Raw genomic sequence first — 15,015 nt, forward strand, 5'->3', positions numbered from 1 at the left:
CATGACCTTGCTTTCAGATTTCTATCTATGAGAGTAGGTGGTTCATTAATTTAATACTGTAATAAATACTGGCCTGAAACACAAGTAACTTGATTGAATAGTTCTTTTTACATGCTAAGTTTGCCTGGCTGAAAATAAATACAAAGTCTGCACAAATTCATGCATGAGCAACGCTATACAAGCTGGATTTGCTTTCAGTTGCATTATGTACAATAGCTGACTGCAAAGTTTGGTCAATCTTCCAGCTAATGAGCTCAGAAACTGGCAAATAGAGAGTTGGTTCTTAATGATCCATGTCAATGATCCTTTTTCTGCTTATTCCTTAGCAATCCTTGTTTAACCTTCTTCCAGAGCCGTGTTACAAATCCTCCTGAAACCTCATTTGCATCTGCCATGCTCATCCTTTTGTCAAGGACTGCACAGGCAGGTAGCGAAGATGAAGCTCTCCGTGATGTCTTTGCATTTTCTTTGTAGGTACGGCCTAGCTGTTGGCAGTAGAAGGGAGAATTTTTTAAGTGGCACAGGTATGGTGGAGAAGACACATTTGAGGCTTGAATAGCCTTGTTGAGCTGATGGGTTATAGCGTGTAGCTCGAAAGAGTCATATAGGGTGCTGCCATCATGCTTGGGGCTCACCTTAAGATTCTTGATAGGGCTCAGTGTCCAGAACTGGGCATGAGTTTGATGGGTCCTTGATGATGCCTGTTTTTCCATTAGGAGTTGCATGGAAGTAGACAGGTAGTATATTTGGTTTGAAGCCTCTCATATTGGGGTTGCACTGGTTTGAATGTGTTCCTATTATATGTATGGAGATGCCTTGTAAGTAACGTGGTTAGGTGCATGCTCAACAAGAATTTTGCCTCGTTTTCTAATATTCAAATTTGATATGATCTGCCGTGTTTTAATTATGGGACATTGTGAGAGTTAACTAAAGGCTATATTTGGCGTCACAAACAAGGCCACAAGAGGCACTTTGCTAGTGCTGTTCTAAATCGGACAGGAGGGTACAATCAAAGGTGGCTTTCCTACTTAAACGTTACCATAAAAGTATCTTACTCATTAGATATAGTGAGCTATGGCCACCAAGGAATCAACGAGCACTACGCCTAGTTACCATGAAACCATCAAAGGTGGTGGTTCGATGATCTAACTACAAATTGGCATGTAAATCAATAAACAATTTTTTAAGGTGTTACTTGGTAGGAAAGTAGAGTATAGTGCGATTCTTTTAGTTGGATTAAGATTCTCGAGTTTTCAGGTGATTCCATCGAGTATCTAAAATTTTATTCATTCGTTTTGAAACATGTGTATAATTTATCATGTTATTAACATTTAAGAAAATATAAACCATCACCATTATAATATATCTTTAAAATTATGGATGATGTATAAACCTAATCAATTCAGTTTAAGATGGATAGGCAAGATTTTAGGAACTCTATAGTAGAATTTTTTTTGGTACTGAGTTACTCTAAGAATTCTTGAGGATTCTTTTTTTATTTTAGGAACAACTCTTGAAGATTCTAATTCTTTTACTTACAATATATTAGTTATAATTTGATCAAACAATAGAATAGGCATTTATTTGGGATTTAATACTTACTCATCCTAAAGACCAATTTAATTTTGTCAGGGGGAATAAAGGGGCTAGGTGGGCTTTTCATTGTTATGATAAATAAAAATTCTTTGTTCCACGTTACAGGGTAATTAACTAATTATAGGTTGAAAATCTCTCAAAAAAAAAAAAAAAAAACTAATTATAGAATATCTAGAAGTATACTAAATGTGTATTCATTTCTCTTACATAATAGTGGATCTCACTAATTAAATTCATGGTGAAACCTACTATTCATGTGAGAGGAGCGCTTAAAAAAAAATCATGTAAAAAAAGGGAGTATGCATTTATTGTACTCTTGAAGTATTCTGTAATTTTTTTTTTTTTTATACTCCATTAATTGCAATTTATCACATATTTTTTTACCTTTCCTTATAAAACAACTTGAATTTAAAATTGACAAAAATCATATACATAGTTGAGAAGAGTGATAATATTCGACATGACATGGTTTTTACGAGTTAGTGTTTAGTGTAAGTGGGTTCATATTAATTAATGCATTTATTTTGTGTTGAGTTGCTTGCAAATCAACTTGAAATGACTCGATTTAGATTGTGTATTTTTAAATTTGGTGGAACTTCATTATATTGAAAAAGTAACTTTTAACTTTTAGATTATATAATATTACCATATTAGTACTTTTAGTTGATGTTATTATGAAATATAATTTATGTAGAATATATTTATTTATAATTATAATAATTTAATGATTATAAATTATAAAAATATGTTAATACTGTAAAATGGGTTGAAATATGTTGTGTTCAGAAATGTTTATTAAGCATGCTACGTGAGTCATATCGTGTCAAACTTCTTAATAAACATGCCATGTTAGGGTTAAAGGTTTTTGATATTACTATTATTAAATAGGTCAGGTAAGAATTGATCCACATCACAACAAAACACAAACCCACTAATATGAATTGCGATCCTAAAATAGCATTTTACTATTTAGTTGAGTATAAAATGGAATATAAAAAGTGGGATAGAAAAGGTTTATTCTTATAAGACTAATAATGACTGTATGTTGTCATCTTTTTTTCCTCTTACTATGATAGTGACCATAGTGATTAATCCTTTGTTTTTCTCTTCTTCTAAAAAAAGTAGTCACATACTAAAAACCATAAAACTCAAGTTTGACCTAGTGAGTGATGAGTTTCCATGTGACAAAGGAAAAATTAAATATTGCATAAGAACATGTTTGGAAGCATAAGAATATTGCATAATAATATATTAGGAAGCATGCTCATTTGCAGAAAAGTACAAAGCACATGAATATATGTCAAACCACCACACTTCAATGGACATCCAAAACAAGGAACACAAGTCAACAATACAATATATAACAAAGTCAACCTCAAAATGTAATTCCATTGGACCACGTGGCACACAGTATACCACCTGTCCTCTTTTCCACACGTGTGCTTCAGTGATTGATTCCCTATTAAACCGTTGGATCTTCAAGTCAAGATTCATGCACTTGTAAATTAAATTTACAAAATTTAATCTTGGCTATATTATAGACCCTATTCTTTTATTTGATCTTGGTGAGGTTTTTTTTTCTCTGTTTGTTTCAACATTAACGTTTTCTGGAAATTGGTTCATTTTCCAAAGAGCATTTTCTAGAAAATTGTTTTATTTTCCAGTGTTTGGTAACAACCTTAAAAATGCGCTTGAGAATGTTTTCTGGTGTTTGGTATGCAATTTTTTAAAAATATTTCTTGTATAATTTAAAACATGTATATTATGTAAACTAACTAATGTAATTGTTATAAATAAAAAACTAAGAATGAATTTGGTTTTCATACTAATTAATCTAAAATTTTGACAATAGATACAATCAAAATTAATTAGTTGTCAAATTTCATGATCTCTACCACTCATCTTGCTCATATATATAAACAGTAACGTACGTACACACACACACACATATTAACCATTTGTCTACTATGGTCAACCACAAGCCTTCAATATTACTCTAAATTATGTATTTACATAATGTACTGCATAATATATCATCACTACATAGTATCTGCCAACAAAAAATGTATTTGCCAACAAATGCAATACTCCTAAACAATTATCATTCATTATGTAACAATATTATTAGTCCATGGTTAAGATTGTCCCATGTAAAAGCAATTTAGAGCAATATAGGTACTATGTTTAAAATTTTCATCTTTTACTTCTTTCATTCTTTCTTCTTCTTCTTCTATTATTTTATTTTTTTGCACTTTATGTACGAAAAAGAAGTAACTTTTGCCTGGAATCCATCAAATCGAAAATTTCTTAGGTAAAAAAGAAAATCGAGCTTGAAATTCAAAGCAAAGAATTGGGATTTTGGTAGAGAGGAATGAAATAATTACAGCTGAAAATTTGTTCTCCTTTGCAAGTCGGAGCTATTGATTGATCAGTGAAGTAAAGAAAAATCTAATCAAAAAATTGTGTTATAGAGGGGAAAAGAAACATGGAGAAAAGAGTAAGAGAGATAGTTAAAGAGAGAGATCTATGGAAAGAGGAGAGACCAGAGTTAGCGACGATGAAGGTGTGAGGAGAGAAAAAGCAAAGGAAAGAGAGAAAAAGTGAAAAAACTTACCATGAGAGAGAGAAGACGCTAAAAAATTATGTTTCCCACGACTATAGACGAAGATAATATTTATAGAAGATGCAACACATGAGAGAAAGATTGTTTTCCAAAAAAAAAAATTTGGAAAACAGCTTATAGAAAATAAGCCTTATTTTTATTAGAGTTTTTCGTTGACCAAAGATAGTTTTCCATTGACCAGGTTTTTTTTTTTTTTTTTTTTTTTTTTTTTTTTTTTTTTTTTTTTTTGTGCTACCAAACACTAGAAAATGTGGAAAACTATCTTTATAGAAGGTTTTCCAACAAAACAAACAGAGCGTTAAGGGTAAAAAGATGGGTTATTTACATAGTTATATTTATTTATTATTCATTAAGTGTTTTATACATATCACACAATATGATCCTTATATAAATAGTATTGCAAACAAAACAATTAAGATTATTATTAGTGGAATGCTGATATGGCAAAATCTAGACCATTAAATTATTAAAGAACGGTTAAGATTTAAGAAAATTTATTTAATAGAGTACCTTAAGAAATCTAGAGGATCTAAATCCATAAGTAACCTACTATATTTGCATTAAAAAAAATAACTATTCTTTTTTTTTTTTTTGGGGGGGTAAAAGATGGGCTATTTCTTATTTACATATTTATTTATTCATTAAGAGTGGTGTACGTGTCACACAAGAAGATTCCTGTATAAGTAACCTACTATATTTGAATTATGAATTAAAAAAAGCAAAAAAACATGAAAACCTACTATATTTGCATTAAAAAAATAATTCTTTGCCTTTATACTGGTGAGGTTTTTTTTTTTTTTTTTTTTTTTTTTGGTAAAAGATGGATTATTTACATATTTATTTATTCATTAGGAGTTATGTACATATCACACAATATGAATCCTACATAAGTAGCCTACTATATTTGCATTTTAATAATAAAAAACAAAATTACCTGCCGTATATGTGAGGTGCATTGAAAAGCAAGTAAAACAAAAATGCTGAATAATAAGAGAAATGCTATGTTTACAATAATTTTATAAAAAATCTTAAATAGCAGTTGTTATCATTGTTATTGATGTACAAAAAATTAATTTTAGTGATTGGTTAAAATTAAAACCAGTAACAACTTATCGCCTAAGATTTGTTTTTATTTTTTTTATATTTTATGAACCACCTAAAATTTGTTGTGAAGGTGTTATAAAAATGTTGCGAATATAACACTTTTGGAACAATTTTAGACCTCTTATTTAAACCGAATTATTTTCTAGTTTCCTAACCAGCATTATATATACCTAATCACAGTTTAAAGGAACTTGCAATTAGGTTCTTTTTTTTCTTTTTTCGAGGGGGTGCAATTTGGTTCTAAGCAAACTACCCCTCTCTCTCTCTCTCTCTTCTCTCTTGTAGTATACTTCACGCTTTCCATTCCATCAAACTCCTTTGCTGCTGATTTGTGGGCATTTTCCAAGGTATCAACACGTTAACTTTCACTTGTTCCTTTTAAATCAAGCTCTCTGACAGCCACTTTATTTATTTATTTATTTTCATTTATACTTCTATGTACTAATCCCGTGGCTTTGATCTCACTCAATCACCTTTTCAACCCCCCACCAAGCACGTTGTTTCTGGGCCATGAAACGCTTTGTTTACTAGAATTGTTACATTTTTTATTAAGAAGGTGAAGAATTTCAACTAACGGCATTCATTATCAGACTAAGACATTAATAATTTGTTTTGGTATAAGTGGCATTTAAAATCCAGATTTCTTATTCAAGAAAAATTTTTACCAATTAAACTAACTAGCCAGTAACACACATAATTGTTAAATTTTTGGTGAATAGTTAAAGCCTCATATGTCACATCATATAAAAAAATACCACGTAAGAGAATATTGTGTGCGTCCTTTTTGTTTTATTAATATGAAAACTACTTCTTGACTTTTTGTGAGAATTGGGTTTTGCCCAAACTCATTTTTGTAGTATATCCCTTGAAAATTTTATTCCTTTGTGTTTTATTAATATGAAAATTACTTTTTGACTTTTTTTGTGAGAATTGGGTTTTGCCCAAACTCATTTTTTTAGTATATCCCTTGAAAATTTTATCCCAAAAACACAATATTTTGTTTTTGTGTTTATCCTTATTTCAAATCTGGCTTTATAAAGATATTGATAATGATTTGATATACATAAAAGTCTTAAATGGTGGGTGGCTTGAACTATATTTCCCTTGTTTGTTATTTGAAGGTGTGTTTGAAACGTGTTGAACGTCCCAGTCCACCTTTTAAATCTGACTTAGCTTTGCTTTGTAAAAGTACAGAGCAGCAGTTTAGATCATGGGCTTGAGGTATTTAAGGAGATGTTGGTGTCCTTATTTCCTTGCCTCACCTAGTATTCTAGTACATGTATTCCCTCTTCTTCCATCTCTTTTATATTGACCTTGTGTCCTTATTTCCTTGCCTCACCTAGTATTCTAGTACATATATTCCCTCTTCTTCCGTCTCTTTTATATTGACCTTTATATAATTAAGGTACTTTTTTTCAAAGAACCTTTTTAGTAAATGACACTTGTTTAAGGTTTGGTCAAATGCTTTATTTTTCTTATTTTTTCTGAGTGTTTGCTGCAGAGTTTTTCTCTTTGTTCTCGATAATGAGTCTGGTAATTAAAGTTTTGGTCTTATTTAATGTGTGTTGCTATCTAAAAATGCCCGGGTTGTGTTTGTTGGGACCATTGGGAATTTATTTTGATACAAGACTAGCCTCTCATAGCCTAAGAAGGACTTTCTAAGATTTATTGTCTTGCTTTTTTTTTTTTACCTCCTGGTTCAGAAGATTTAGATTCCAATTCAAGTTTGTTTATTGTTCTTTGTAGTTTAAGCATGAACATTTTAATGGTATAGATCAACCATATTATTATGGATCTATTATTGTAAAACTTCACATAAGATATGACTTTGGAAGGGCAAAGTGATTATGTTATATTTTATCTTGTTTTGGGCAGTAATCAACCGTTAAGTTCTAGTCCTTTCTTTCAGTTCCTGTTCAGATCCATATATGCTTGCTTTGGTTTCACTTGTAACATGGACATATATGACTCAACCTTCTGTGGTAGTTAATAGGTTCTAACCCATATTCCATAATTCAGTTGCTGTTGAATCAAAACTAGGCAGCCTTTTAGCAATGGTGATGGGACATCAATGTAGTTGACTATGAATAGAACTAGTGTAATATTTGACGTGCTTTGTAGTACGTGTCTGTATATGTGCAAAAATTTTCTGCAACAATAAAATGAGAGCTTAGTTTGATGTATTATATATGATGCATGATTTTTTGTCCCCTCAGGAATTTAACCTAAGAAAATGGTGAAAATTTGCTGCATTGGAGCTGGGTATGTTGGAGGTCCTACCATGGCAGTCATTGCCCTCAAGTGCCCCTCAATTCAAGTGGTTGTTGTTGACATCTCTGTCTCTCGTATCACGGCCTGGAACAGTGAACAGCTCCCCATTTATGAGCCGGGTCTTGAAGATATAGTGAAGCAGTGCAGAGGAAAGAACCTTTTTTTCAACACTGATGTGGAAAAAAATGTTGCAGAGGCAGACATCATTTTTGTTTCAGTTAACACCCCAACCAAAACTCAGGGCCTTGGAGCTGGCAGAGCTGCAGACCTGACATATTGGGAGAGTGCAGCCAGGTTGATTGCTGATGTTTCAACATCCAACAAGATTGTTGTTGAGAAGTCAACTGTCCCAGTGAAAACAGCCGAGGCAATTGAAAAGATCCTCTCTTTCAATAGCAAGGGCATCAACTATCAAATTCTCTCAAACCCGGAATTTCTTGCTGAGGGAACAGCTATTCAGGACCTCTTTAACCCTGATCGGGTTCTCATTGGAGGGAGAGAAACCCCTGATGGCCAAAAGGCAATTCAAACATTGAAAGATGTATATGCGCATTGGGTGCCTGAAGACAGGATCATCACAACCAATCTCTGGTCAGCAGAGCTCTCAAAGTTAGCTGCCAATGCTTTCTTGGCCCAGAGGATTTCGTCTGTCAATGCTATGTCAGCTCTCTGTGAGGCAACTGGGGCAGATGTTTCACAGGTTTCCCATGCTGTTGGTAAGGACACCAGAATTGGATCCAAGTTCCTTAATGCTAGTGTTGGTTTTGGTGGATCTTGCTTTCAAAAAGACATACTCAACTTGGTCTATATTTGTGATTGCAATGGCCTACCTGAAGTTGCCAACTACTGGAAACAAGTCATTAAGGTGAATGACTACCAAAAGAAGCGGTTTGTGAACAGGGTTGTCTCTTCAATGTTCAACACAGTTTCTGGTAAAAAGATTGCCATACTTGGGTTTGCCTTTAAGAAGGATACTGGGGATACAAGGGAAACGCCAGCAATTGATGTGTGCAAAGAGCTGTTGAGAGATAGAGCACGGTTGAGCATATATGATCCACAAGTCACCATGGATCAGATCCAAAGGGATCTCTCGATGGACAAGTTTGATTGGGATCATCCAGTTCATCTCCAGCCAATGAGCCCTAGTACTGTGAAGAAAGTGAGCATAGTTTGGGATGCTTATGCGGCTGCAAGGGATGCTCATGCGATCTGCATTCTAACCGAGTGGGATGAGTTCAAGACCCTTGATTACCAAAGGATTTTTGATAATATGCAGAAACCTGCATTTGTGTTTGATGGTAGAAACATGGTGAATGTCAAGAAGCTGAGGGAGATAGGATTCATTGTGTACTCAATTGGGAAGCCATTGGACCCATGGATTAAGGACATGCCTGCTGTGGCATAAGATGAATATCCTCTCTTGTGAATTGAAAGCTGCACCTGAGCATTAGAGGTGAATTTGATTCTTTAAATTTTTTATGTTCATTTCTTTATTTTCTAGCCTGTGTGGCATTACAATCATGTAATGGTACTTCTGTTGTTCACATTGGAATCGTCAAAACTGATATTTGCCTAGGTTAATTTGTTGTTATGAAATAATGGATGAAATATAATTTCTAGTTCTTTGGAAAGTTGTCAATCGTGCAAATTATTTTCATTTTGGAAAGAAATTTTATGGTTTGCATAATTCCTTAGTCGTTTACTCTATGTTCAGGAGTTTATAAAGGAATCAAATAGAATGGATTCTAATTAACTATGTGTTTGGACTTTGGGTAGAGCCTTTGTAGCCAGAATTTGGAGTGTGGAATTTATTTATGTCCTTGATTGGCTTCACAAATGAAGAAATTTTCAATTTACGCATGGAAAATTAACATGAAATTTGAGAGAAATAAATTTAAATTCCATCTAATGTAATTTGAAGAATTCACTGCGAGAGTCTTTCGTCAGCACACCAAGACCAAATTCCCATTATTTACGGTGATTCTTCACATCTAATCTCTGCTTCTTTGTTGCTATTCAAATTCAAGATTCAATGTAAGCCTGAATCTGCTTCTGTTCTGGTTTTTTTTTTTTTTTTTTTCTTGGATTATTTATTTATGAAACCTGAATGACAAAATATTGTGGATTTCTTGCACTTGCAAGAGTTTTTTTTTTTTTGGTTATTTGCAAATATGGCCTTTTATGAACTGGTGTTTGTACAACCTGTATAATGGCTTGATCTGGATGGTTTTAAATTCGTACTCTGTTATTGAAATAACACCTATAAGTGGGTTGAACTGTTCAAAATATTAAGGTACAAAATCATGAATCAAAACAGGTCAGAAAATTTGTTAATTTGAATTGAGTTTAAAGTAAGCATGATTTAGAATGTAGGTTTTGCAGTCAGGAATGGCTAGAGTTTGCTTGAAGGAGTTGTTGCATATGGGGACTCTTGGTCATTAGTAATAGCTGAGAGAGAATGTTGATATTGATTAGAGACAAATCTGAGAAAACTATACTTTAGAAAGAATAGATCATCTTCTTTGTGCTATTGAGAACCATACATGAGAGCAAGCAAACTGAGAGAGAATTTTGTTTCCAGTTAGCATGGGTTTGACACTTCTTTTATTAGTGTGGTATCTAGGCTGTTGTGCCTTGTATCAGACGGTATATGAGAGGAGCAGGGGTGGGAAAGCGGGATGGGGTCTTAGCTTTTGTTCTTTTTTTTGAGGAAGAGGATAGAAAATGGCAGTGCAGATAGTTTTTAACAACTACAAATGCAGCTGGTATAAGGGATAGGGAATGGAAGGGAAATACATTGCATATGTGGTGAAGAGTCTTGAAAATAGAGGGTTGATTGCAAAGCAAGTTGTTTGTGAGGGCAAAGGAAACCTAGGATGAAGGGCAGATGAACTACCCTAGTGCAATTGTCAGCACAAACTTAATGCACTTAAATCTCTTAAGCAAAATGGTTGGTCTATGTGAGACTAGAAAAGAAGAAGTGGTTTTGAAGATTCTTAAGGATGAGAAAGAAAATGCGGCAAGTGGAGATTGGTTGATGGAGATTTGTGTTAAAAAGGGTGTGCTTATAAAGGATGATCTAGCATCACTGAAAGCTGTTTGTGATAAAATTGAAGAATTAGACAACAAGGTCAGTTAGACGTATAAATCGATAGAGCTGTTTATTATACTTCTATGCTAGAAAGTTTTAATGACCTTTTTTGAATTTGCCTTTTTTTTTTTAACTGGTTGCTAATTTCTTATTGTCTTCTTTACTGTATTTTTCCCAGCATAATGTGCTGACAAATTTATTGCAAGTTAAAAAGGTGCTCATATTGTGGAGAAGTGTAAGGCTAAAGTGAATTATTAGGTGATTTAGAAAGTATTTTATAATATGTTTCCATTGTAAATCATAATTTTCTTTTAAATTTTGAACATTAGGATAAGGAATTTCTTGCTGCTTCAGTGGTCAAAATGGCTTTTCATCATTCAAAGATTTCGTTTGTGGTAGTCTACGAAAGCTTGTGAAAGCTTGATGCATGAGAGGTATATGATGAGGAAAATGCGAAACCAGATCTGACTGAAGAACAATTTAAAATTTGTGCTTGATTTATGGGGAAAGTGAAACAATTTCTCATATCAAAGAAAGTTCAGGGTAATTGGAAGAAAAACCTAGTGACAATGTTTATTTCAAGGACATGGAATGGATTTATTTGAGATTGCTCTTAACAAACTTGAATCATTATTAGATTTCAGATTTCAATTTTAGTTACTTAAATGATTTTCAATTTTTAAGAGGATGTGTAATCACTATTATTAAGAAATGATGTTATAGGAATAATTTTATGATGTGACTTACTATCATAATACTCTTTTGATAAGAAATTAGTTCACTCAACAGAGTTGTATAAGTAAGGATTTTACAAAATCTGATTAGATTCAAACTATTATTTTACAATATCAATCATTTTATATATATATATATATATATATATGAGTTAGAAGACTCTTAGTATTATTAAGAGAGGGAGAGAAAGAAATATATATATATATATATTCTGAATAATTGTTAAGATTTATATAATTATAAATATTAACATATTGTTTTTTTAGTGAATTCATACCTTAAACACATACAATAGAGTTAATAACTAAATATAAAAGTAGGATTCCATGTATTAAGTATTTATAGGTGTGCATTAATTATTTATAAATAATTATATGGTTGATTTTTTTAATTATATCAAAAACATTTTATTTGAAATATGACATCCTTGCTTATGTTTATTTATTTTTTATTATTAGTTTTTTTTATCCTAGTTGAAACAAAAAAAATTAAAAAGTAAAAGCAAATTTAGTAACACATGCAATCAAGAATACCCAAAATAACTATAAGCACAAATTAGTTAAAATAATCAAATATTTGTAAATTCACGAAAAAAATATATTTTAATATTTATAATTATATAAATCTTCCTTTTTTTAAGGATATACGGCATATGTAATTATATAAACCTTAAGTGCGCCAAGAGCTTTCTAACTAACTAAACTGGTTGACACATTTTGGCATTTTCAATGAAATCATCTAGAATTAAAATTATTATTTTCCCTATTTTAACTATCAAATTAATAATAATGATAATAGTAATAAAAAGCTTAACAATTAACAATTTATATAACCTTAACTCATTTTATTAACATTCCTTTTAGTGATAGAATATGTGGGGCCCGGCCCAAAATAATGGGCTAGTCAAACTACGGGCCCGTCTGAGAAGCATCCTGTCCGAGGAGAAGTCACAGCCAAAACCTTATTCAAGCCCAATTGCGGTAAAAGAAACCTGTCCGAGGAGTAACTCCTCCTCGGACATTACGAAGTTCGGACGAAGAGCTCGCCCCAACCATTGCAGTTCATCCTCCAAGCATATAAAAAAGAATAAAACCCAAAATATCTCATGGAAAGCTGCCACCACCACATTAAATGTGTCACAACCACCCTCTTGGCCGCATTAATGAGGAAAAGACCCCTGAACAGTACTATCTTGGCCACTGTAACTCACAAGGGAGTGATAAGGGTGTTTGATAGGACAGGTGCTCAAGTGGGGGCTTAGATGATCAACAAGTGTAAGGTTTAGATAAGAATAAGAGAGCTATATAATGTAGTGGAGTCCCTCAAAGAGGGGGACGAAGAAATGTATTCGGCACTCAGGAAATAGAATCTTCTGTTAGATATCCATTCTTGAGTTTTTATTCCTGCAATAATATTGTCCATGCATCAGACCGACTAAGCTCACTGAGGCTAAGTTCTTTGACCCATCCTCTACAAATATTTATTGTGTGTTGCGCCTCAGGCCAAGGCCTGATCAATAGGGTTTGGACCAGGAAAATCGTGCAACTACAATTGGCGTCGTTTGTGGGAAGAACTAGGGCATCAGCTAGCACAACGGTCGAGCATGGCAGAACTAGGTCCACACCAGGAGAATCCTCACTAGGCTAACTCCCAACAGACACAACCCGTCGAGTCCCAGAGGCAAAATAACCCCGCCAACCCAGGCGGCAGGGGGAATCGTGAGGGGAGTGTGCATACTATCCGGACGAGCCAGAGTCACACTCAGATAGGTAGTCACGTGTCCCAGAGGCGAAATAGTCATTAGGCCATGCAGTGAGAGATAGATGACCTGAAAAGGAAGTTACGACGTGTGCAGCGAAAACGATCTCCCTCTGACTCAGACGTTTCTTCTAATGCGGAGGATGCGAGTTACCGACGGAGGTCAAGGACCCCCCCAAGTGAAACCTTTTTCCTACGAAAGGGAACCACGCCCTGTACGGAAGTATGAGAGCCCATCCAGCAAGGGTTCGGGGAACGATGCTATGAAGAAGGCGCTAGACCAGGTTTCAACGTCACCCTTCACATATAGAATTGAAGGGACTAAGCTGCCTCGACGCTTCAACCAACCGGCGTTCGCCATCTATAACGGCCGAGCAGACCCGGTGGAGCATGTGAGTCAGTTTAACCAGAAAATGGCAATCTACTCACAAAATGAAGCCCTAATGTGCAAAATCTTCCCATCCAGCTTGGGATCAATGGCGATGAGGTGGTTCAACAGCCTGAAGACAAACTCCATAGGCTCCTACAAGCAGCTCACTCAGGCTTTCTGCGCCCGTTTTATCACAAACACCAGAGTCCCTCGACCCCTCAGTTCGCTATTGTCCTTATCCATGCACGAAGGAGAAACCCTGAAAGCATACTCGGATAGATATTGGGAGGTGTATAACGACTTAGATGACAACCATGATGATGTTGCTATCAGCACGTTCAAAAGCGGTCTCCCCACCTAGCATGGCTTAAGGAAATCCCTCACTGGTAAACCAGTTACCGACGTTCATCAGTTGATGGATAGGATCGACAAGTACAAAAGGGTGAAGGAAGATCAGCTGCAAGGAAGGGGAAAGGAGAAGGTCATCCCCCCCAAAGCAAATGATTTTAGGTCGGAACGGTATAACCCTAGCCAGCCGATGAGAGATTTTTCGCGACAGGCTGGACAGAGCAACCCGCAGACAGTGAACGCCGTATTCAGGGAGCCAGTACAACAGGTGCTGGAGAAAGTAAGGAACGAGCCCTATTTTAGATGGCCAGGAAAGATGGCTAGAGACCCTTCCAAGCGTAACCTGAACCTGTACTGCCACTATCATCAGGACCATGGGCATACCACCGAGGATCGCAGGAATCTATGGAATCACCTAGATCAGTTGGTCCAAGAAGGGAAGTTACGTCACCTTTTGCACCCCTCGAGCGGCCATCTCGGTCAAGCAATACAAGAGTCTCGAAAGGATGTGACCTTAAGACCCCCCGCCGGAACGATACATGTCATCCTCGCCGCACCAGGAAGAACTGGGCCACCCATCCCCAGGGTACTGGCTGTTGATCGGCTCCCTTCCGAGGACAGGCAAAGGGAACCAAAAAGGTCAAAAAAGCGAAACTCTTTGATACTGGGATTCTCGGACGAGGATAAGAGAGGAACTATTCAACCTCACGACGATGCCTTGGTGGTTACGTTAAGAATTGGAGGCTTCGATGTGAAAAGGGTGTTAGTAGACTCGGGAAGTGCGGTAGAGATAATGTACCCCGATCTATACAAGGGGCTGAACCTGAAACCGAAAGATTTGACAGCCTATGATTCTCCCCTTCTCAGCTTCGAAGGGAGGATTGTTACGCCAAAGGGGCAGATCCGACTACCCATACAGACTGGGTCAGAGGTGGTGGAGGTAAATTTTATCGTGGTCGACGCTTACTCACCCCTACACCGCAATAGTTGCCAGGCCATGGATCCACGCCCTAGAAGCCGTATCCTCCACACTTCACCAAAAAGTAAAATACCCATCCAGAGGACAAGTAGAAGAGATCCGAGGAGATCAGGCCGTGGCCAGGCAGTGTATGGTGGCCG

The 15,015-nt window shown here is 35.3% G+C and overlaps 1 protein-coding gene across 4 annotated transcripts; it reads left to right on the forward strand.

Annotated features, from left to right (window-relative positions):
* The first annotated feature begins 6,462 nt into the window (after window positions 1-6,462).
* LOC126702225 (UDP-glucose 6-dehydrogenase 1-like) lies at window positions 6,463-11,306 on the forward strand. Of its 4 annotated transcripts, XR_007647688.1 has the most exons (4): window positions 6,558-6,728; window positions 7,540-9,047; window positions 10,864-10,920; window positions 11,015-11,306. XR_007647688.1 is itself a non-coding variant. In XM_050400883.1 (3 exons), the coding sequence occupies exon 2, from the start codon at window positions 7,557-7,559 to the stop codon at window positions 8,997-8,999; it is 1,443 nt and encodes a 480-aa protein (XP_050256840.1). In that variant the 5' UTR covers window positions 6,558-6,728; window positions 7,540-7,556; the 3' UTR covers window positions 9,000-9,047; window positions 11,015-11,306. The 4 variants fall into 4 exon arrangements, 3 of the variants coding, with proteins under 3 accessions (XP_050256841.1, XP_050256840.1, XP_050256839.1); XM_050400883.1 differs by lacking the exon at window positions 10,864-10,920; XM_050400884.1 differs by lacking the exons at window positions 10,864-10,920; window positions 11,015-11,306 and having other exon boundaries at window positions 6,463-6,602; window positions 7,540-9,225.
* Window positions 11,307-15,015: the final 3,709 nt, after the last annotated feature.

Source organism: Quercus robur, chromosome 10 (assembly GCF_932294415.1).
Source record: "Quercus robur chromosome 10, dhQueRobu3.1, whole genome shotgun sequence".
NCBI lineage: Eukaryota > Viridiplantae > Streptophyta > Magnoliopsida > Fagales > Fagaceae > Quercus > Quercus robur.